Raw genomic sequence first — 24,187 nt, 5'->3', positions numbered from 1 at the left:
CTGCAAAGAAAAATCTTGTAGATTCTCCAAACGCTGTAGCTTATTTCTAATGTCTGGAGCTGACTGCCAGATGAATGTCATGGAGACATTTCCTCTCTGTTCATCACTGTCTGGGTCAAAAGGCGTATATCTGCGGTAGGCTTCTTTAAGCCTTTCTAGGAAGGCGGTTGGAGATTCCTCCTTACCTTGAGTCACCTGCCTTACCTGGGCCAAATTAGTGGGGCGGCGCCCCACATTATGGAGGCCTGTTATAAGTAACTGGCGGTAAAGACGTAGGTGGGTCCTACCTGCAGCCATATTGAATTCCCAGTCAGGGCGAGTCAGAGGGAAAGCTTCATCTATTACGTTAGGAAGTTGTGTGGGCCTTCCGTCGTCCCCTGGGACATTTTTTCTGGCCTCTAAAAATACCCTTTGTCTTTCCTCTGTAGTGAGGAGAGCCTGCAAGAGCTGCTGGCAATCATCCCAGGTAGGCTGATGTGTAACTAAGATAGATTCAATTAAGGCGGTTAGGGCCACGGGGTCCTGTGAGAAGGAAGAGTTTTGAGACTTCCAATTGTATAAGTCTGATGCAGAGAAGGGCCAATATTGGAGGCTCCCTGGTTCCCTCCCTTGGCGAAAGGGAAAGAGTCTAGAAGTCTCCTCCTGTTCTGGTCTTTGTCGGCTTCTAACTCTGCCAGCGATTGGAGATGGAGGATCTGGTTCCCCCTTGGGGCTGAGTGTCGCCCTGGGAGGATGGTAAGGTGGGGGGGTCCTTGGTTAGGAGGTCTATTAAAGGGGATTCCTCGGGAGGGAGGACCTGCCTGGGGCGCCACAGAGAGGAGTTGTTGTTGGACGAGGGAGGGTCAATAGGGACTACAGGGTAAAGGCTGGAAGAGGTGGGCGGTTTGGAAGGATCAGTAGGAGTTGGTGTGGGGTGTGGGGCCAGTGGAGTGGAGGAAGCTGGGGGAGGGGTAGAAGCCGGCGGAGGCGGCGCCCAGGGGCTTAAGGGAGGGCAAGGAGGAACAAAGGGAAAGACCCACGGGGGGGGGGGGCTCTTTGACCAGGCTTTCCCAGACTATTATATAAGGTGCTTGGTCCTGACGACCTTGTGGTCCTTGATTGAAGATTTGCTCCTTGACCTGTAAGATAACATTGATGTTAAAGGTTCCCTCTACAGGCCATTCGACCTTGAAGGTGGGCCATTCAGAGGTGCAGAGAGTCTGCCATCTTCTTCTTTTGATCTCCACCGATAAGTTGTTGGCTCGGATCTGAACATCTTTCCAGTGGCCTAGAGTGAGGCTCAAAGGGGTTGTGAGAGTTTGCCCCATTTTAGAATCAAAGAAAACACCAAGGACAACGAGTAGGACACACAAAACAATTAACAAAGATGTCGCTGCGCGGTTTCGGTATACTACCGAAAGCAAGGTTTCCACCGGCCCAGGGAGCCTCGAGGTCTCCCTGCGGTGGACAGACTCCGTCCAGAGCTGAGGCACCTCTGGAACAGACAGACGGATATAACCCTCGGCTACCTGCGGGGCCCCCAAAAATCGGGCCCCTCTGATCCCTGGGGCGTCCCCCAGGGCGGCAGGGGAGAAGTCCGAGTTCGTCAACTCCTTCTCAAGCTGCCTACAGAATACAGAGCAACAACGCACGCTGTTGTACAAAAACTATACCGCTACCTGCAGTATAGGTCAAACAGAGGCCTCACAAGACTAGAGACAAACAAGAACACGAGACAGGAGACAAAAACACACAGCTATTAAAATTGAAATGCTGGCCAGCTTACCTCCCGGTGGGAGTCAGTTGGATCCGTGGGCAGGAGTCCAATGATCTCGGTGGGACCTCCAAATGAAAGACCCGCGGATCCCCTTACCCAAGAATCCAACACTGCCACTGGATGCAAACAGCAAGAGGTTTATTGTCACGCAGGTACCGGCGGGTGGTCGGCAGCTCCAGCTAACTGAGCACACCGACCGGAGTGAAGCGGGGTCTTTTATAGAAAGGTACAAACAAGTTTTGGGTGGGGTGAAACTGATTGGTGGACAGTTTGAACTTTTGAAAAAGGCATACTTTGGTGTTAGTGGATTGGCCCTGGAAGACCCCCCACACGCGAAGAGAAAAGCGGGAAGGGGAAACAAAGAGGGGAAGTTTGACCTTATTACTGGGCAGAAAGGCATCCTGTCTACGTGACCTACATGACCATGCAGCCCCCTTGCCTACGTGACCTACGGGACCATGCAGCCCCCTTGCCTACGTGACCTACGGGACCATGCCCCGGCTATTAGGAGGGGGTATCTTGTTCAAACAGGAGTCAAGTGTGATGCCCTAAAAGCCAAGTGGTTACAGAAAGGCAAAAAAACAGTTACATTGAATTCAACCCTGGGGGAAGGGTCTTTTCATTGCAAGGGGAGGAGGGGTACTTTTACACAACAAAAGCACAGTTAATTAGTTAACGACTGGTGGGGGGGGTCTTTCAAGATCACAAGTAGGCAGAGAGGCAAGCAGAGAGAGAGAGGAGAGAGGAGGAAGCAGGCTCCCTGCAGAGCAGAGAGCCTGATGTGGGGCTCGATCCCAGGACCCTGGGATCATGACCTGAGCCGAAGGCAGAGGCTTAACCCACTGAGCCACCCAGGTTCCCCATCTTCTTTTAGATTTTTATGAACTTCTGTGGTATCCACCCCTACAGGAACCTGGACATTCCTTTGTTTTTTGTTTGTTTGCTTGCTTTTCCCTTTTGGTTCCTCCAGTTTTCTTTGGATTGCTGCCACTTGCAAGCAAAGGGTCTTGTAAAAATACCACACCAAGGAAATTCACACGTCCTTTGGAGCTATTGAGTAAGTTCCTGTAGGGGAAGGACACAGTGAGATGCACATTTTAGAGTGATCATCTTAGAATAAGTTTAGAGGATGAATTGGTGTGAGGAGGGGAGGGAAAGGGGCATATTCCTGAAGATGAGATGACAGGTTGGAAGGCCGTTATGATCATTCTGGCAAAGTATGGTGAGTGCCTGAAACAGAAGAGAAAAGGGGGCCGAGGAAAGATTAAACTTACACAAGGTGAGAAGACTAATAAGATTTTATGAAATCTGAGTTTGTGAAATCGGATATTGCTAGGCTTTTAGCACATTTACTTTGGGATCTAATCTTCAAAAATATTTAAATATCTCTGGTGGTGACAACACCATCGTCTTTCCAGTGATTAAGAACTCTGAAATCTTAATCTGGCCTGGGCTGTAGAATGTCAGCTGCGGCTTGAGCACAACGAAAAGCCGTTGAAGGGTTTTACACTGGTGAGTGGAGGGTGGTCATGGGATTCCTTTTGCATTTTTAAAATGTCATTTTTGGCTGCTGTGTAAAGAATGGATAGAGAAAAGGCAGAGATAGTAACAAATCATTCTCCAATATTTACGGAACATCTACTATGTGTCAGGTACTGTTCTAAACCCTAAAGACAGAATAGTTAACAAGAGACAAAATAAATTTGATGTCCTCTTGGAGTTTTCATTTTAGTTGTTGAGTGAGAAATGAAGCAAATCAATACACATACATATCAGGGGTTTATGTGGGGTAGGAAGGAAACTAAGCTGAGTGAGTGGACATGGGGTGTGGGGTTTAGGGGAGCAGGTTGGTATTTTCTATGGGACTGTGTCAGGGAAGTCTCCCTCATTTGAGAAAAGACCTGGAGGAAATTAAGGAACAAGCAGTTGTGCTGTTTGGAGAAGAGCATCCCACACAAAGCAAACAGTAAGCCCAAGGTGGGAGCACATCTGGTGTGTTTAAAGAATGACACAGCGACCAATAATGCTGGGCAAAAAATGAGCAAGACGGCAAGTGGTAGGAGGTAGGTAAAGAAGGTAGTGGGGTCAGATTGAAAAGTCCCAGAACCTAAGTCAGGTTCGGTGGGGTGAGGAGGTTCGGAGCCGACGACTAAAGAAAGAATTCTTAAGACGTCATTGGTGCAAAATGGTGGTTTATTAAAGCATGGGGACAGGGCCTGTGGGCAGGCAGAGATGCGGCTGCCGCCCCGGGTTGTTAGGAGTGGTTGGTTATATACACAGGAGTTGGGTAGGTGAGGACAAAGGGGTGTTCAGCAGGGCTATTGGGGCAAAGAATACTATCAGGATATTGAAGGCTTAGTTGTTATCAAGTAAAGACAATTGGAAGTCTGGTGGAATGTTACATTCCTGCTATCAAGCATCCTTGTTAATGAGATTTAGGTTTAGAAGAAATTTAACTTTATTTACTTTTCCTTCTCCCTCCGCCTCCTTCGGTTTTTATGGAGGGGAGGGTGACATTAGGCTTGAGGAACTGAGTTCTGTGTCTTTGGAAATTGGGCTATTGATAAGGTAACTTCTTTGTTGTAATCTCAAGGAAATTTGAAAACCAAGGGAGACTCCTGTCTTGCAGTATTGTGATCTCATCAAGTTAACTATTTATCATTTTATGGCAGTCAGGGGTGCCTGAGCAATGCTACACATATGGAGGGGAGCGGATGAAGGGGGGGGGTGCAAGGCGCCAGCTCTTGCTTTGTCCTCAGCCAGCCTCCTGCTCCCTCATCAAGATCACATAAAGTCTTGAAGGCCATTGTAAAGATTTGCCCTTAACTTTGTGCCAGATGAGAAGAGCTTGGATGGTTTCGAAGAGGCTTGACTTGATTTAGATTAGAAAAGGATCGGGGCGCCTGGGTGGCTCAGTGGGTTAAGCCTCTGCCTTCAGCTCAGGTCATGGTCTTGGCGTCCTGGCATCGAGCCCCGCATTGGGCTCTCTGCTCATCAGGGAGCCTGATTCTCCCTTTCCGACTGCCTGCCTCTCTGCCTACATGGATCTCTCTCTCGCTCTGTCAAATAAATAAATAAAATCTTAAAGAGAAAAGAAAAGAATCACTCAGGCTGCTGTGTGCAGAACGGACTTGAGGGGTTGTGGGGTGGGGATGCTTCTTGCATTAATGTAGACTGAGATTTCTATACTGCTTACATTTGGGGCCACATTAATTTTTGTTATGGGGAGCTGTCCTGTGCACTGACCAATAGATCGCAGGAGCGCCCTTTCCCACTCTCAAGTTGTGACAACGAAAAGTGTGTCCAGACCCTGTCAAAATCTTCTGCGGAGGAGCAGGTACACAAAACTCTCCTGGTTGAGGACCACTGATCTGGGTGAGAAGGGGTATTGGCCCAGACCAGAGCAGTAGATGTAGGGGTGGGGAGAAAGGGGGAGATTCTGGGTGTATATTGAAGACAAAACACGCAGGATTTGTAAATATATTAAGTGTGGAGTGTGCGGTAAAAGACAAGAGTTGGGATTATTTTACAATTTTGGGGGCCTGAGGCCCTGGAACAGTGACGTTACCACTTGCTAAGATGGGAAAGACGACGGGAGAAGCAAGTTTGATGGGCAACAGGTGTTTGGTTCTGGAGATGGTGGCTGAATCCACATGGAGATGCCAAACCAGCAGCTGAACACATGAGTCTGGCATTTATGGGTGAGGTCCAGGCTGGAGGCACAAATATGAGCACCGTTAGGACATAGGGTTCAAGCCCTGAGAAGAATTGGGCTTACCTATGCAGTGAGTATGGACAGAGGTGTGTTTGGCAACATGATAAGGCAGCTTCATGATATCTTTCCCTTGGTATTTGTCCTGTGAGTATGGATGGGAGTGTGTATGGGACTTGGGAGTTGCTTTTAACCAGTAGAATTTGGCAAGGTAAGAAGATGTCACTATTATGATCTCATTATATTAAATCAGACTGTTTTACTGATTGGAGTGAGAGGCTGTCCTGGACCTGAAGAAGCAAAGAGCCAAATTCAGAATCACCTGTGGAGAGAGTTATATGGCAGGAAACCGCAAGCAGCCTCTGGGGGCTGAGGATGGTTTCCAGTTAATAGCCTGGAGAATCTCTCTGGCCCACCCCAGCATGGGCTGCCCCCCAAATCACACAGCTACAACAAAATGAGTTCTTCCAACAACCCGAGTGAGTTTGGAAGCAGAGCCTTCCCTAGTGGAACCTGCAGGTGAGAACACAGCTTGGTGGGCGCCTTCTCTCCTCCTTTGAGTGAGACCCAGAGCCGAGGACCCTGGTTAAGCTGTTTCTGGCCTCCTGACAGCTAGAGATGGTAAGATAGTAAACTGAGCTGTTTACAGTTACTAAACTTGTTATTATTTGTTATGAAGTAACTATTAAAAACAAAACAAGAGGCCCAAAATGGAGTTGCTTATGCTAAGCCCCATGTCCCCCAAACCAGACTTAATTATGATTTCAGCTGTCCCAGAAATGGAATCTGAGCCCAGGCCAGCAGACACCACCTGATCCCCACTCCCTCGGACCCCTGCCATCCCCAGAAGCCAAGTCACCTGGCCATAACCAACCTGCCTTGTTTGCCTGACGTGACTTCCTTGCTCCTCCTCTCTTCTGCCTATAAAAGTCTTTCTTTTTGTACCGCTCCTCCGAGCTCCTTTCAGTCTGCAAGCAGGATGCTGCCCATTTCGTGAATCATTAAATAAAGCCAATAGGTTCTTTAAAATGTACTCAGCTGAATTTTTTTTTAACACAACAGAAAACTCAAGCAGAAGGTCCGAGTCCCAGAGCACAGGACTGATGTCTAAAGGTCAGGAAGCTCAACAAAACCCAGCCAGGAAAGGAGACATCATCACTGACCAGTGTGGAAGAGGAAGGGAGAGCCAACATCACGATGAAAAAGATAGAATATTTCCAGAGAAGTGGAGGGAGTTCTATGTCTATAGGACTGACAGGTTGATTCATTTGGATCTGAAAGTTAATCATTGGATTTGGCAACTTGATGGTGATTAGCGATCTTGTAAAATATCTGTGTAGGTGTAGTCGTGGGACCAATGACTGTTAACAGTGTCTGAAGTGCAAAAAAAATTTCAAGGTTTGGATTCAAATGGGAGCAATGGATATAAAGAGCAGTGAGCAAGTCTGACTTCTGTTTTGGAGGTCAAATCAGTTGGTTTTGTTGATGGATTAGATATGAGAGAAGGGAAAGGGGAAATTTATCCCAGGGGCTGAGGCTTTAGCCAGTAGGAGGTGGGGATGCTGTTTACTAAGATGGGGAGACTGGGACAGGAGCAGGTGAGGAGGGAGCAGGATAGAAATCATGGTGAAAATAAGACTCCTGTTACATATTCATGGAGAAATATGCTGCAGGCAGCTGGCCATGTGATTCTCAGCTCCAAGGGCGGATTAGGATTAAAGACGTTAACTTCAGAGCCTTCAGCTTCTACAAAGAACTTAAATCAATGATGCTGAATGGAATCGGCCAAAGCAGTGGTTTTAAAACTGGGGCTGGGAGGCAAGGAGTTTTGCTCCCAGGGCCGATTGAACAATATCTGGCGACATTTTTGGTGGTCACCACTGGGGGGGGTGCTGCTGGCATCTAGTGGCTAGAGACCAGAGATGCTGCTAACTGTCCTGCAGGGCACAGGACAGCCCCACAGAGAATCACCCACCAGGTATCAATAGTGCTAGGTTGTGAAAGCCTGATCGAGGGAGAGAGAGATAGAGAGAGAGAGAGCGAACGCATAGCTACAGAAGACCCAGAATCAAGCTCTTCAAAGGGGCAGAGATGAAATAGAGAAGCAAATTGAGAATACAGGTCCAGGATGGTAGGAAGAGAAACCATGTGATTAAGAGGGCACTAAGGAAGCGGGAACCTAGAGACACCGAGTACATCCACGTTTGCTAGTGATAGGCATGTATGGTGCATGGACCGCCTATGAGAATTCACACACCTTGCACATTTTTAAGTGGACATCTGAAACTTTTTAATCATAAACTTTTCATCACAATATATGTATATTTTATTAACTAGGTGTTGAAAATATTAAACATTTAAAAAATGAGATAGAGGGCACCTGGGTGGCTCAGTCACTAAGCAGCTGCCTTTGGCTCAGGTCATGATCCCAGGGGCCTGGGATGAAGGCCCACATTCCTGATCAGCAGGAAGCCTGCTTCTCCCTCCCCTGCTCTCCCTACTTGTGTTCTGTGTGTGTGTGTGTGTGTGTGTGTGTGTGTGTCTCTCTACCAAATAAATAAATAAATAAATCTTTAAAAAGAAAATGAGAAAGAAAAGGATCGACTTCATTGGAATAACATTTGCCTGCTACAAGTTGATTTTTTTTTTTAAATCAGAACAGTCTCATTTTCTGTTATTTTATTTCCCAAACCACACTAGAATGGAATGAAACCATTAAAATCCTTACTTGTGCTTTTCCCTATTATGTCCCTAAAAATATGTAGTTTAATTTAAATATGAAGGATTGAGTGTCACTAACCAAAACTGATTCTTATTCTGATGTCAGAGCACTTCCAACATCTGCCCTAATCCCCTTTCCGATGTTAACCTTTACCCTTAATAAGGAGAGGAAGCTCTAAAGGTGGAGCCCCAGGACTGCCCACAGAAGGGCATTATTTGAAACAAAACTGGTATTTCAACTTTGGTATCAGCCCAAGTCCTACACTCTAATAAGATCTGAGAGGAGTGTCTTGATCTTCCAGGAAGGAGAGGAGTATCCTGATATCAGACCCAAGAATGGGCATATCACCTATCCTACAGAGCACACATGGAGTTTGGATCTGGAAATGGACTCCCTTAAAATGATCTGCACATAAGGATTCTTTATAGAGATTTTTCAACTACCCTTGGGGACATGGTACCCTACACCCACAGGTGTAGACAAATATTTTACAAGCTATGCTGGGAATGAGGTGGGGAGAGAAATATGGAGGTTGTTATAGGAAGGTAGAAGGTTAAAGGAAGTCTTTGTTTTGGGTTTTTTCCTTTTGTTTTTAAGAAAAAGATCATTTGTCTTCTGACTGGAAGGATCCATTGGAACAAGAACTTGATATTGACCCTGGGAGTGGAGTCCTGGAGAGGGCTGGAAGGAACAAATCCCAGGCACAAGGAAGAACAAACCCTAGCTGGGGATGTCTGCTCTTCTCAATAAATCTGCTCTGTCTTCAACTCTTTCTGTGTTTCTTGTACATTTCTCCAATTACCATGTAAATTCCATGATGCCAGGGACTTTTCTGTGTCATTCGCCACAGATTTACAAACACTCAGGGCAGTGTGTAGCACACAGTAGGTATTGACTAAATATTTGTTGAGTAAATGTCTAAAAACAAATTAAAAATGGATACAAATGTAGGTGTAGATTTGATTGGGTGGTGGTAAGATAAGGGAATTCCTGCACAAAGGGCTTTTATTTTCTTGAAGTGTGACACTGGTGATGAAGTTTTGGAACACAGGTGAGGTTTGGTGGGGTGAGGTCCAGAGCCGATGACCAAGAAAGGATTCTTGAGACGTCTTAGGTGCAAATGGTGGTTTTATTAAAACACAGGGACAGGACCCAAGGGCAGAAAGAGCTGCTCAGACAGAGGCATGGTTGACTGGGAGCTGAGGAAGGTGAGGACAAAGGGGGTGTCCAGAAGGACTGTCATATGCTAAAGAAGAATTTCAGGATAAGGGAGACCTGGTTATTGTCAAGTCAAGGCTGTTTTTGCCTCTAATGAGGGAAAGCATGAAGACAGTCGGGAGTTTCCTAGAGATATGTTACATTCCTCCTATCACACATCCTTGTCAGTGGGCTTTGGGCTTAAAAGAAATTCAGTTTTATTACACTTCCCTCCCCCTTAGCCTCCCTCAATTTTATGGAGGGGAGGGTGATGTTAGGGCTTCCGGAAACTGAGGTATGGGTCTCTGGAAGCCAGGCTATTGATGAGAAAGCTTCTTCCTTCCTTGTAAGTCACTAGGACATTCGTAGATGAAGGGATACTCCTGTTTTGCAGGACTGGGATCTCTATCAGTTAAGCACCGTTTTTCCTTTAGGGCAGCCAGGAGTTTATGAGGAATGTTACACATATGGCATGGGGAGAGGGTGTAGGGTGCCAGTTTCTGCTTTGTCCTAAGCTTGCCTTCTGCTCCCTCATCCCTAGGACAGGAGCTGGGAGTGAGGTGACATAGTTCAGAAGAGGTGGGGGTAGGGATTGTTGAGGCAAGTCTTGAAGGAGGGAAAGCAAACTCACCGGAGAGACAAGGGAGTTTGAAGCCAGGGTTGAGTATCCACTGGAGAATTGTGGTCAAGTGTTTTAAAGTACAGCAGGTTGGCTCAGCTGTATGATTCTTTCCTGGTTTCTGGTGCATGCCGCTGGCATTGGTAGAATCATTTCTAAAGAAACAAAGCAAAAGAGGATAAGCCATTCTTTCACAAACGATGATGAATCAAGTTTTGAACATGCTGGGTTTTGAGGCACAGGTGGGACATCAGTGAAATAGCATGAGTAGGTAGTCAGTTACACGGGCCTGGTGGGTAGGAAAGAAACAGATGGTCCTGTATCAGTGGGAGAGATGTTGGCTAGGGAATGGGAGCTGAAACCAAGGGCACAGTTGATATCACTACAAGAGAGGGTAGCTTGGAAGAGAAAGGTTAACTGAACCCCCGGGGGAACCCTGATGGGAATGTCACATGCATTTCTCAGGCATGCCAATGTTGACACAGATTACTGTAACTCCTGGGGGCCAGAAGCCATGTCTTTGAGATTCATTCATTCTCTGCCTCTGGCATAGCGTGGGCCACATTGAAGGTAATTCTAAAATTCATTCCGATTTGATTTCATTGCACTTTTCATTTACCAGAATCTTGTCATGGTTTGCTACTGTATCATTTTCTCGAAAAGATTAAATAAGGACCATTTTGCAAATATGAGATAAATGCCTGAAGGGATTTTGTTTAATTCATTCATTAGCTCGGGAACCACTAAGATGTTACCACCACTTCAAGCAAGAATCTCAAGGCAGACACATATACAATCAGTAATACTTAAACGAATTTGCTTTGATAGATGCAAATAGAATGCAAATGAATGCAAAACTGCCTTCTACCAAAGGAAAGGGGGTCAACTGTACTTCCAGTGGACAAAATTCATTTACATATAGCTAGACAAGATCATCTGCATCCACATCAATTATGTACAATCTATAGAGTTGCAAAATAGCTCAAAGACAAGAAAGGCACAGAATATCCCATAGAATTGGTCAGCCCAGAAGGGTACATGAGACAACACCTGTTTTCCCTTGGAAGACACTATAATCTTTTAGGTTCATTTCAATGTCTTTCGTGATTTTGCCTATGCTTTAAAAGAAAAAAAAGTTACCCTTATCATTCTTATTAGTTTGAAAAAAAACTAATAAAATACTAGTCTGTTATAAAATACACATGGAAGAATGTTCTGGCACTATCATACCCAATTTGAGGTACTAACTGATTAGGAAGATGAGGCAGAATTTGGGAGCCCGTAGGATGAGTCTGTTTCCGGTTGGAATGGGAAACATTTAAGAATCAAACTAAATGATCTCAAATCCACTCTGGAATGAAACAGGTTATAAGGAAAATACAGAAGATGTTGAAATGGACCTGTTGGCTCATTGTGAGCTTTCCTGGTCGAATGGAGACCTCTACCATGATGCTTGTCCTCCATGTCCCACCCGTCCCATACCTGCTATCCTGGCACCAAAGGGCCACCAGACTTTAGGCTTAGTCTGCAGTTCCAAATGGAAACCCTCTGTTCCCACAGTAGTGGACAGGATGACTCTGGTTGCTGGTGGAAGCGTCAGCTGCTTTAGTTCAACAGTTCAAGAGAGGATCAGAAGAGCATAAGGACGATATTGGAAAAAAATGCTCGGGCGAATTTCCAGAACACAATATTTCTCTTTGCAATTTTTGAGTGTTCTGTAGCCAACCTGCCAAAAAAATTGTGAAAACTATAAATAGAGAGGAGTGGGAAGGAGAAATGAGGACCTGTCACAGTGCCAGCAAAAATAGGGAACTGAGAATTTTCCAGAGATTCAGAGTCAAAGGGGGTTAATATTTACTTAAAAAGAAGTCGTGGGCACAAGTTCTAGGATGAAATGAAGGCAGGAGAGGGAAGTTAGGGAATCGAGAGAGAGAGAGACTTGAAGATAAAAAAAAGTCAACTTAAAGTCTCATTCCTCATTAAGGAAAGTACAGATGAGAGAAGAGGGGAGAGACTGGGATATAGTTGATCGCCGGTTGTGTCTGGCTCTGATTAGAAGCTTTGTATCCACTTTTTAATTTCATCCTCCAGCCTGTTTCCTGGATTCCAGCTTCTATTTCCTATGAAATAGGTACCATCACCAAAGACGAGAGTCAAACATGTAACAGTAGTCAAATCTTTAACAGTGTGGTCAACTAACTAACCAAAAGCTGGCCCGGGGACCCCTGCAGAGTCAAGTGTTACACACCCAGTGCCTGGATCGCGAGGCCATGGTAGGGATCTTGGGAAGGGTTCGGGGTAGGGAGACACACAGCAGGTTCTGGCCAGAGGCTAGTCACCAAACTTTGTGTGGCTGAAGGGGTGTGTACCAGCTGAATGTCAGCTCCCAGATGAAACTGAGGGAAATGTCCTTTGGGAAGGTTTCCGCTGACTCTCTGCCTTTCCTTCATCCTCCCCAGGGTGTTCCATTAGCATTTGGGGTCTGGGGTCTTGCCTGTTGCTCCTGGCTTTGGTGGGCCACGCCACTGCCACAGCCAGGGCTCCAAGTGGCAGTGAACTGTATGGGGTCTTGACTGTTCCCTCCTGACTCTCGGAAGGAGAACAGGCAGCAGGGATTTTCATTCTTTGTTGGCACCTACTCTCTTCAGCAACCCCAAGATCAATACCCCAGGCTGCACAAGCTCAGGTTCATGTCTTTACCAAAGGCCGGCAATAATTTCAGAAAGGAATGACAATGAAGGTAAAAAACAGTTCAACTACTCACTCATCTGGACTTCTAGGGCAGGTGGAGTTCCCAGACAACTTTGTTGCGTCGATCTGGCACCCTTGCCCACCCCCCTCAGTGCCTTGGTGATGAGTGTGGGCCTTGCTGTTTGTGCTGCCTGAATTTGCCCTTGTCGCTTATTAGCACTGTGGCCCTAAAAGTCTGAGAGGCTAAAAGTCATGCCTCTCAGAGCCAATCGGAATAGCTTATTAGACCTATTGATTCTGGCATAGTGGGCCTGTGCGGAAATCTCTCTTTTTCATCCCTCCTCCTTCTCAGTCTTCCCCTCCTCCACCTCTTCCTCCTCCTTCTTTGATGTGTAAACCAAGGTATTTCGGGAGCAGGGAATGATGTGATGTTTGGGATTTACTTTAAAATATATTCCAGACCTCCCCTCTCCCCCCAAAACAAAAATACAGGCACTTTGGGGGCAGTAGAAGAGGAGAGCCTATGAAACAGTTGGGGAAGCAGAGTGATAAGTACTCGGAAGCGCCGGGATCCTTCTGCTCTACACACTTTGGTGTATGCTTGAGAATTTTCATAATAAGAGTAAACAAACAAAGACCAAATAATAGGCTTTCATTCCCTATATCCAAATGACCACAACAGGGCATAGAATGCACTTTCATAGTTGCTCCCCTGGCAATTTATTCTGATTCTCCAAATAAGATTCCACCTCTCATCCTACCTGTCATAGTCTCTGGATATTGACTGGGAACGTTTTCCTCAACAAGGCCTTGCCAGGCCCACTGCTAGGGAATGTATTGTTTCAGATTCTGTACTCAGGTTTTAAAGATTTTTTTAAATTTATTTATCAGAGAGAGAGAGGGGGAGAGAGCGAGCACAGGCAGACAGAATGGCAGGCAGAGGCAGAGGGAGAAACAGGCTCCCTGCTGAGCAAGGAGCCCGATGTGGGACTCGATCTGAGGACACTGGTATCATGACCTGAGCCGAAGGCAGCTGCTTAACCAAGTGAGCCACCCAGGCATCTCTGTACTCACGTTTTTAAAAGAAAGTGACCAGTTTCCCGTTTGGAGTGACTCGAATGCAAGACTTGCTGTAAGCCGTTGTCTTGCTGTGTTCCATGTCTTTCTAAGGACTGCTTGTGCTATCTCTGGGAGATCACAGCATTGGGAGGGGCAGCCCAGTCCTGGGTTATTACAGCAAAGCTGCAGCCTGAAGGGCGCGCGTGAGATCTGTGGTTTGAGCTGTCAGAGTCTCACGGAGGAAAAAAAGAGAAATGAATCATCATTTGACCATGACATTCCCACTAAAGGGGAGGACAGTGGGAGAAAGAGCAAGGGAAGAGGAAAGAAAAATCTCAAAATAAATGTGGGGTGGACGGCAGGAGGAGGAGGGGGTCTCAGAAATTGGGGGCAGGTGTGGCGATCGAACCAACGCTAGCCACAAACACACGATACCGCCCATTCTAGAGCAGACTGGACATAAACATGCTCGCACATCTACTTGTCGGCTGCGTTTTGTTGGCCGGCCGGTAGCGAGGTGATTCTTTAAGAGCTCTCAGAACCCAAACTTGTGGCCGCCCCGCAGCTGAGCTGAAGTGGAGCTGGGAGCGGCCCAGACGACCCGAGGCTGCCAGCTGACCACCTTCCTCCCTACAGATCGCTGGAGCCAAGCTCAGCGGGGGAGAAGCCACGTTCGCGGGTGGGTGCCGGGGCTAAGGGCGGAAGCCGGGTTCCCACAGAGGCCACCGCGCCCAGGCGGCTGCAGCGGCGGCGCCCGGGCCGGAGGCCTGACACCGGGACGCGCCCCCCTCTCTGGACAACCGGCCGCAGAAGTAAAGGGCCAGCATCCCGCCACGACTATGCTTCCCGCGGGACAATCTCGGGAGAAGGTCCTGGAAGAGGTTCGCAGGCCGATTTTCCGAGGGAAAGGGCAAGGTGGGGAAGGAGCGCCCCTGACCCTCCCCGCCCTCCCTTCTCCCGCTCACCGGGCATCAACAGCGGCGGGTTGCCCTGCAGAAACGTAGGCGAGGTTGTAGTGTCGCCCTCCGCCGCTCGGGGGCAGGATCACCTGCTGGCTCGACGGTAGCGGCCCCCGCGCCTTTCTTGGCGGAGGCAGGCGGAGGCGGGCCTGCGGCGTCCTCTTTCATTGGCTGGGCAGGGGCGTTGCCATGTTGGAGGAAGTAGTGCCTTCTGTGTGGTGGAAACGGCGTGGCTTCACTGGTAGCGTCGGGGAGCGCAGCCTCCTACCTTTCCTCCTCGCTCGAGTGTCGGTGCTGAGAGGCGGCGGCCGGCGGGATGGAGAGAAGTAGGATGAACCTGCCCAAGGGGCCGGACATGCTCTGCTTCGACGAGGACGAGTTCATGAAGGTGCACGCCTGGGCTCTGCTCCCCAGAGCCGGGTAGTGGGTGGCCTGCCCTCCTTGGCCCTCCGGGGCCTCTCCTCGGGCTTCTCCTGCGGGCTTCCTGGGCTGTCCCCGCCCCGGACGGGTCCTCGGTGGGGACCTCACTGTACTTCGCAGTGAGTCTCTTGGCCTCGGGTGGGCTAGGTGCAGCCTGGAGAAAGCACTCCTGTGAAATCGTGCACATTGAATGAAAAGGCCTGAAAGTTCAGGGCAAGTGGTTTTGAGCTAAACGTAAAAGCCCCGGACCCGTAGGACCCGCCTCTGGTACCGTGCAGCACAGTCAGACCGCCGCTCCCCCGGCCTGACAGAAGCCTCCCAGTGCCTTGTGCCTAGAAGCTGAGCGACTGTGCGTTGAACACATCTCTGAACACACGTACTTACCAGGAATGGGGTCAAAAAGGCACTTAACCTAACGTTTATGCCTGACTTTCATCTTAAGCTCCCGGAATGAGAAATCTGAAAGACTGTACTGTCCTTACTGGTTCTGGTCCAGTACTACAAAGCATACCAAGCTCCTTTTCGAAAGTTGCCCTACTTCTCTTGGTGAGGTCAGCCTGAAGCTGGCAGCAGATAACTGTAGGACATAAACTTACAGAATAGAAATTTAAACTGAAAAGACTTTACTGACAGGAAAGGTTTATCAGACATAGCCTTGAAAATGTCCCAAGGTTTGAATCAGAGCCAGGAGGAGCTTTATCTGTTTTCTGTATCCCTCTGGATCTGTACTTAAACTATCAAAACGTATATGTTTAATTTCTAAGGATTGGGATTTAGTAGCTGGTTTCAGTGTTAAAAAGTTTTGGCTCTGTAGGTACCTAAAATTCTGAAAAGAGTTTGAATTTCTTACTTTTTTATGGCTTCAAGTCATAATATGTTTTTTTCTTTTTTGGGTTAACCAGCTAGTTCCTTTTTGATACTTGCATTCAGATCACATCTCCCAAACTCTGGCTTTATAAGTGCTTATGTCTGGATCCTCTGCGGTGTGGCCATATCATTTTTAATATGTAGGGATGCCTAGACGAAGGTATATTGTACTCTTGTTCTTGTATGGTGATGTTAAGCCACTGTAATAAAAGGTGTAAATTGAATGGAGTGTCTGAAGGAGAGCACAGAGTGAATTCTCGGATCCAGAAACCTTTTGTTAATGAAGGACACGTGACGAGGAGAGAGGTCATTGGAAGAAGAAAAGGCACAGACACAGACTTAAAGAATCTCAAAGCACGGAAGTCTCTTTAGCTTGTCTGTCTTTGGACTTCGTCAGGCTTTCTTTGGGCCTAACACTAGCATTTTCTCGCACTTGCTCGCCCCGCCATCTTTCTCACTCTGAGCTGACAGAATGCCTTTGGTCAAAGCAGCTTCGGAAAATAGAAATCTCAAAATAGCAGTTCTAAAGTAGGACTTAGAGGTAGGAAGAGAGCAAACTGGGAAAGTGGCTAGAATGCCAGCAATTCCATATTCTTTCAAGGCTCTGACATTTCTGAATATAATGTACAATTTGTAGTGTTAATGAACGTGACCCCTTCATACATAGAAGGAAAATACATGGAACAGCTGTTCTGTGTAAAGTGGTATTGATCTTCTATGTGGGAGCTGGAGATAAAGGTTATTTGCAATTTGTGTTTCCCTCAGAGAGATGTTTTGTTAAGTTACAGTTCCGAGGCAGAAATGAGTGGAGAGCTTGCTGTCGGGGTTGTATTTCTACATAGGTGTCTTGTTTGGCACATTTTGGAATGAGACTGGGATGGTAGAAAGGGAGATGGGGTGGGGCTGCGGATTGCACCTTGGACACTGCATACATTGAGGGGTCCACGTTGATGCAGTCTTCACGGTAGAGCTGCAGTCAGGTTTACAGCAGGAAGTTGCATGGTCATATCTGTTGAGTTCGAGCTGACTGGTGGCAGGAGACTACTTAAAAAGTCATGTTTATGAGATCTAATGAGAAATAGAAGGGGAAAGGTATGCAAAAGAGGTAGGTGATCAAAGTGCAGGAATGGCAGATGGGGAAGGGTCACCTGGGGCAGAGGCACTGGCAACATCATACTTTGTCGGCTTAGAAATACGAAAATCCTTTGGGTTGACAGCCAATTAAGAGATGAGAAGGACATAAGGTATTGGTAGTAGGGGGAGAAAGTGGAATAACAGATAAATTAGACCATTTACATGGGTGTGCTATTGACATCACATGTAGCCTTCCTCTTCCAACTCAACATATGACTTCATCTCCAGTCGTACAGAAAAATTAGCAGCCATCCCACGGGACCTCCTCCATCCTGCTGATCATGATCCCATTCTTGTATTTGTCCCCTTCTCCTCCTCGCCTGGTACGGGGAGGGGCTCTCCTTCCTCCTCGGGTTCGGTCTCCACTCTGGCTCAGAGTCCATGCCCTCCCGCCCTTCCGGGAGCCTGCGAGGATCCTCTCCCCTGCACTCCTTCCCATCACGCGCTCCTGTTTGATTCTCTCCCACTTGACTGCCCCACCTCTAGGTATTGCCCTGTTACTGTCGTGCATCACAGCCAGTGCTCAGGGGTTGACTTGACTTTCCCACCTTCCACCCTTCAGGCCCTGTCGTTCCACTAAAGAGTTCTTACCAAAACCGTTTCTAAGTCAGCGGACCCAACCTTTCTCTGTCTCCTTACTTGACATCGCAGTAGACCAAATGCTCTGCATTGCTTCCTGTCTTTCTTCTACCTCTCTGATGTGTCTCCTGTGCAAAGTCATGCTCCTGGTAGCCACTGAATGCTAATTATGGGCTCAGCCCCGTGTTCCTTTCTTTCCCTAGATGACTTTTTGTGCAGCTTCATGACCACCTATCAGCAGGTAAGGCAGATTCCTGTCTCTGGCCCACACGCCTCCTGAGCACCAGTTCTGTGTATCGGACTTGCTGACCTTTCTTCTCGGATGTGTCTGTGGCCCCTCAGACTCATCAGGTTCAAGACGGAATTCATGAGCACCTCCTCCACTGAAAACCACCTTTCTTATTCTATTGCCTCTCTCAGTAAACACTTCATCCGTTTAGCCTGGAGTCGGGAAACCAGAAGTCAACTCCTACTCTGTCACCTTTCCAAAATCTAGTCTGTCACACCAAGTCCTGTGGATTTCGCTTCCTAAACCTCTTGAGTCCATATACATCTTTCCATCTCTTCTCGTACCTTTGCAGTGCGCCCTTGCCATCACACCGTAGAAGCTTCTCACCCAGTCTCCATGTGCCTTCCTTGTCTTTCTGGCCCCTGGTCTACACTGCAGGCAAGCCACTCTTGTCAGAATGCGGATGTGATCTTGTATGTACCAGGTGACTGGTCAGTCCACCAGCTCTTGGAAAACTATTTTCCCATGCACTCAAACGTATTTCAAAGAGAATCAGTCCCCCATGGGGTAGTTTTCCTTGGTAGACAGTTTCTTTCGGTGCTGAGCCAGTCTGCCTCCTTCGAACTTCTCTGTGTCAGTTCCTCTCTGGAACTTGTGGCTTCGTTGGCACCCCGGGTAGGCACTTGAAGACCTTTTCCATGAGAAGTGAAGGCAGGAGCCCTCTGGACGGTGAATGTATGTACCCTCATGTTCCATAGGTAAAAGAACCGTGTGTGGGGGTGGGGGATAAGTCCTTGAGGCTCCTCCCTGTTCTAATTGGGTGAACTGGGAATTTTGAGACAGGCAGCAGGTCCTGTGTGTCCTTGTTTGCAGGGAGCATGCATTCTGATGGACAAAACGGAAAAGGGGAAGAATGAGCAGCTGCTCAGATCTGTTTGTACTGTGCTCGCTGATTAGCTGTGACCTGCAGATGTGGGTCCCATTCTCGACTCTGCTCTCTGCCTGCTTATGTCTGACTTGGGGCAAATCACTCGCCTCCAACCTTCTGTTTGCTTGTTAGTATAATGAGGTGGTGCTTATCTATGTGATCTTTGCCAGCTCCTCTGAAAAGACTCCAGTCCATTCTGGCTTGCAGATAAGGAAACTGAGGCCTGAGGTGTGATGACTTCCTTTAAAGCCACACAGCTAGTTGGGGCCAATCACAGGCCAGATCTCCTGACCCCCACGCATCAGTCCTTGGAAATCCTACTGTAATATGTTCCTTTCCAGAGGCCACAGGTGGGAACTGAGGGAAGTGGGACAATCAGAACATTAAGAATAGCGCAGAAGATGGCACAATGTCCGCATGCCTTGGCACCTGCATTTCACCAATAGGGCCACCTCTTACCTTAGAAGAAGTTCCCACAGGGCTGGTGATCTGGATGCCTGGCCTGGAGCTTAGCTACGGTAAATGGGACCAGAGGGAAGTGATGGCTGTTTGAGGTGGACTTTGTTGACGGCGGCTGGAGATAGCAGCTGACAGAGGAGGAAGAGGGAAGAGTGACAGATGACAGATAGCCGCAGGCCCGCAGGTCAGCCACTGTTGCCCAGGGTCACCCATCCCCAGGAGCTGTCTTCGTATCACAGGAGCTTAGTGCTTACCCTGTGGGTTCTTAGTTCAATGTCACGTCTTGATGACAAGATTCCATTCTCTTCCGCATCAGTTTGAGACAGACATCGTAATGAAATTCTAATTATCCAAATATGGAATGTAAGCCTGGAACTCATTTTATAGAGATATTTTCTTATGTGAACTACTTTCCCTGATGATAGAGGAGTTGTGACGATGTAACATCAGATATAGTTTATCTGATTGGCACTTGTAAGTGGGGTTCCCGGCAAAAAAGAACTGTTTTTTTGTTGTTGTTGTCCTCCCTTTTGATCTTTTCCATTCCTTTTTTTTTTTTTTTTTTAATCTTGTGAGCGGTCATCTGATTTATAAAAAGATGCAACAAAAAGTAAAATGGTACAAGATAATCAGTTTCAAAACATAAAAAATGAGTGTCTTTTGCCATAGCTCAGAACAGAGGAACTGGGTAAGGAGAATTGCTTGTATGAACTGGCAACAGGAAAAGTTGGTAAAGGAGAGCTGAGGAACTCTATTAAGACATAGGAGTGAGGGGCTCCATCATCATCTGGCATTCGCTCAGTGTCGTCTGTATGGTTAGAGATGTCCATAATGGGAACTCCAGCAATCTTCTGGGTCTGGGTCAGCTGATGCCACAGTGTAACACTCTGAATTACTTCCGTACTGAGCAGTCATCTGCATAGTTTGTCTTGTGTGTACGTGATGATCGTTTGAATCTTGGCTCTTTCACAATCCTTAGAGCCTCTTGATACTTTCACCCCGGTTTCTCAGTTTCAGCCATTACACAGTCAGTTGTACAACTGGTACACTTGGCACACAGCCCGTCCATCATTGACTGGTCAAGTTTGGCCTAAATAGAAAAGTTGATAAAGTCGGTACCAACCAGGATGTGGTAAGTTGGCCCAGCTGTGTGTTTATATTGGAAAAAGCAGGAGGGATGTTGGGGGACTTCTCTTTCCTTGAGTGCATGGGATCCTTCTTTTCTTTCTTTTTAGGTTTTAATCTGTCCTTCTCTCGGAGAAGGATCTCAGAGCTAAGCATTCGCTTCCCGGTCACATACTTTCTTGTTTTCTCTTGCTTCCCCATGTTCACACCATGCCCATTTCTCCTTGCTTTTGATTTTCTAATTCACTCTTTGTAGTACCATAAAACTTATTTAAATAAAATGTTGGCCTACTAAGTTATTGATTATTAGTAAGTTCTTTGTTCAAAATTTGAGAGCAAGAAGTATTATGTAAATATATCTTTTTGTTATTTAACTAGTCTTACAACATTTAGCATCAAATTTCTTGAAACATTTAAACAAATTAATCACAAACTGGGGCTTGGGCTCTTTCTTTTTTTTTTTTTTTTAAGTAATCTCTATACCCAACATGGGACTTGAACTCAGAACCCTGAGATCAAGACCTGCACGCTCCAGTGACTGAATGAGCCAGGTGCCCTTTGTGCTTTTTGTTTTTAAGTTCCTCAGGTGAGGGGCTGCCTTAGTGGCTCAGAGGGTTAAGCTTCTGCCTTCAGCTCAGGTCATGGTCTCAGGGTCCTGGGATCGAGCCCTGCATGGGACACTCTGCTCAGCATGGAGCATGATTCCCTCCCTCTCTGCCTACTTGTGATCTCTCTGTGTGTCAAATAAATAAATAAAATCTTAAAAAAAAAAAAGTTCCTTAAGTGATTCTAATGTGTGATCAGTGTTGAGAACTCTAGCACGGGATAATTCCTTTAAATAGCTCAAGAAATTAATTTTGAAAAGCGAACTAAAAGCCTACATAGATTATGATTGGTGTTAAATTGAGGGGAAAAAAGAGATAAAGAGAAGAAATCAGCTGGAACAGAGTGTAATTAGGTACTCAAATATTTGTTAGATGGATAAATACATTTACGGAATGTAGAGGATTTTTTTGTCTCTTCATAAATATGTCAAATGGGTATATTAATTCAAGAAAGGAGTTTGATATAAAATTGATGAAAATGTTAGAAGTTTTTTAGAATTTCAGTGTTACTATTTCATGATGCTTTTAAGATGATCTCTCTGTAGATGGTGGGAAGATCTTGTTAGCATATGTTTTTAATTTCTCAAGCTTGAATAATTTAGTCACTGAACAAAGATTTAGAATGAGTTTTGGGAGACACAAGTCCTAGATTATGTCCCCACCTAGCTGGGTCAGAGATTTGAGAGCAGGGGCTGGAGGGAAGAGCTCCAAGGACATTTTTGTATACATGCTGATACCTTGGGCGGGAACACTCTTCCCACACTTCCTGTGGCTAGCCCCCTTGTGTCATTTGGATTCAACTCATTGTTCTATATTTTCTGGTTCATCCAAGTTAAAATACATCCCATTTGTCACTCAGACCTTTACTGTGTCCTGTTTTCTTTTTAGCTGTGATCACTATTCATTAATCACTATTTGATCACTGTTCATTAATATAATGTTTGTTTACATATTTATTTTCTCATTTCTGCATTAGAATATCTGCTCCTTAAAAGCAGAGACCTTGTCTTTTCTTTTCATGACTATGTCCCCAGGTCTTAGAGCAGAGCTGGAGTTGCATGATAAATATTTGAGGAATATTTATGGCATATACAGGGACATTTATTCATCTCTGTTGTCCATTGTTTTCAAGAATGGTTGGAAACACACACATACGTGAGCTCACACAATCTTTCTATGTCTTTCAACCCCTATGTAGTGTGCAGATTAGTGCTTAACTATTTTGGCTTTTTGTCTCGATGAAATGGGACATGTTTCAGGGCAGAGCTCATAAATTTCATATGCCCTCTTAGTACTTCTCATCATTACAGAGTGATGCTTCTGGGGGATTCTGCTTCTCGTGGAGATAGTATATAGTGATTTTATAAGTCCATGTATCTGGGAAGGAGTGTTTTACTTCTTGGCAGCTTAGAGAACTTCAATCTTTCCAAATTCCATGTAATTTTCATAGCATTAAAGCTACTAATTTCAGATTATTGGTAAGTTTTAAATGATTAATTCCCAGGTTACTTTGAATTAGTCTTTGTTTGCCATCCCTGATTGCAGCTAGTTAGTAAAGTAGCTAAACTTTTAAACTCTACTTGGTTTTAATTTTGAGTGATGTTACTGCTTCTCTCATGGTTAATGGTTCTTAATTACCTGCAGCTTGTCTGGTTTGCTCATTTATTTTCCTGTGTTCCAACACCTCTTGTGATCTCCCAACTTCTGGCCTTTTGGGGGATTTGTACTTGAACTGGGTTCAGATAGGAAATACCCCTGAGTACAAAGAGAAGATATTTTTCTTCTAACTTCACTATCTCCTATTATTAATGTATTACATTGTTGTGGTACATGTGTTACAACTGATGAACCAGCATTGATACAGTATTAATTAATAATCCATGGTTTACATTAGGGTTCACTCCTCTTTCTAAAGTTCTGTGGGTTTTGACAAATGTATGTTATTTACCTACTGTTGGTATCTTACAGCCTAGTTTCATTGCCTTGAAAAACCCTGTATCTCATCTATTTGTTTCTTCTCCTCTCTCTGCACCCTCTTCGCTCACCCCTCAGCCCAGGATCTTTGGACTGTCTAGAGTTTTACCTTTTCAGAGGCACCTGGCTGGCTTAGTTGCTAGGGCATCTGACTCTTGATCTCGGGGTTGTGAGTTCTAGCCACCACATTGGGTATAGAGATGACCTAAAAAATAAATAAAAATAAAAATTTTGGTTAATTTTTACCTTTTCCAGAATGCCATAGAGTTGGAATCATATAGTATTTAGCCTTTGAGACTGGTCTTTCACTTAGCAATATGCATTTAAGGTTCTTCAAAGTCTTGTGGCTTAATAATTCATCTTTTAATTGTCGAATAATCCGTTGTGTGGGTGTGGCACAGTGTACCTGTTCACCTACTGAAGGAGATTGGATTGCTTCCAAGTTTTGGCACTTCAGAGAATAAAGCTGCTGTAAACATCCGTGTGCAGGTTTTTGTGTGGACACAAGTTTTAAGATCTTTTGGGTAAATACAAAGGAGCACAATTACTGATCTTATAGTGAGAATGTGTTTAGTTCTGTGAGAAATTGCCAAGCTGTCTCACACAGTGCCTACCATTTTGCATTCTGACCAAACAGTGAATGAGAGTTCGGTTGTCCCACATCCTTGCTAGCATTTGGTATTACTAGTGCTTTGGATTTTTTATATTCTACATGATATGTAATAGTACCTTGTTTAAATTGCAATTTCTTAATGACATACAAAGTTGAACATCTTTTCAGATCCTTTTTTTTTCTTTTTTTAAAGATTCTATTTATTTATTAACAGCACAAGCACACCGAGAGGTAGCAGCAGGCAGCGGGAGAGGAAAAAAAGCAGGCTCCTCTCTGCCGGGGGCCCAGTGTGGGGTTCAGTCCCAGGACCTGAGCTAAAGGCAGATGCTTAACTGACTGGGTTTCCTAGCCACCGCTCTTTTCACATTTTTAAATTAGGTTTGATTTCTTGTTGCTACTAAGACATCTTTATATTATATTTCTTATTTTAAGTCCTTTCCCATGGATGTGTTTTGCAAATATTTTCTCTACTCTGTGACTGGTCTTTTCATTCTCTCTCTCTTTTTTTTTAAAGATTTTATTTATTTATTTGTCAGAGA

General features: G+C 45.8%; 1 protein-coding gene and 2 long non-coding RNA genes across 10 annotated transcripts in view; 2 read left to right on the top strand and 1 right to left on the bottom strand.

The window, feature by feature from the left end:
- Positions 1–2,808: 2,808 nt before the first annotated feature.
- On the bottom strand, positions 2,809–14,858 carry LOC309857059. 3 transcript variants are annotated; one of them, XR_014307462.1, is made up of 4 exons: positions 14,722–14,858; positions 11,489–11,732; positions 10,019–10,161; positions 2,809–2,821 (listed from the first exon to the last, which is right to left on the bottom strand). It is a non-coding gene; the product is annotated as an uncharacterized lncRNA (long non-coding RNA). The 3 variants fall into 3 exon arrangements; XR_014307464.1 differs by lacking the exons at positions 2,809–2,821; positions 14,722–14,858 and adding exons at positions 9,815–9,936; positions 14,238–14,693; XR_014307463.1 differs by lacking the exon at positions 2,809–2,821 and adding an exon at positions 9,816–9,936.
- LOC309857061 lies at positions 6,519–8,957 on the top strand. Of its 2 annotated transcripts, XR_014307465.1 has the most exons (3): positions 6,519–6,726; positions 8,492–8,663; positions 8,788–8,957. It is a non-coding gene; the product is annotated as an uncharacterized lncRNA (long non-coding RNA). The 2 variants fall into 2 exon arrangements; XR_014307466.1 differs by having other exon boundaries at positions 8,492–8,957.
- The window catches only part of LOC309857056 (conserved oligomeric Golgi complex subunit 2-like), a gene marked incomplete at its 5' end in the record, with an annotated part of 269,912 nt that continues 257,374 nt past the window's right edge, over positions 11,650–24,187 (top strand). For 2 of the 5 annotated variants that reach the window (XR_014307457.1, XR_014307458.1), the window contains 2 exons: positions 11,650–11,746; positions 14,735–15,103. Coding sequence is in view for 1 of the 5 variants with exons in the window: in XM_082749955.1 (XP_082606081.1) it covers positions 15,032–15,103 (72 nt within the window). Of the gene's footprint in view, positions 11,747–14,734; positions 15,104–24,187 lie in introns of those variants that run through there. The other 3 variants (XM_082749961.1, XM_082749957.1, XM_082749955.1) reach the window with 3 other exon arrangements.

The sequence above is a fragment of the Mustela nivalis genome, assembly GCF_964662115.1.
Source record: "Mustela nivalis genome assembly, contig: HAP1_SCAFFOLD_292, whole genome shotgun sequence".
Lineage (NCBI taxonomy): Eukaryota > Metazoa > Chordata > Mammalia > Carnivora > Mustelidae > Mustela > Mustela nivalis.
The sequence above is the reverse complement of the archived record's forward strand: the minus strand, read 5'-3'. Positions and strand labels throughout refer to the sequence as shown.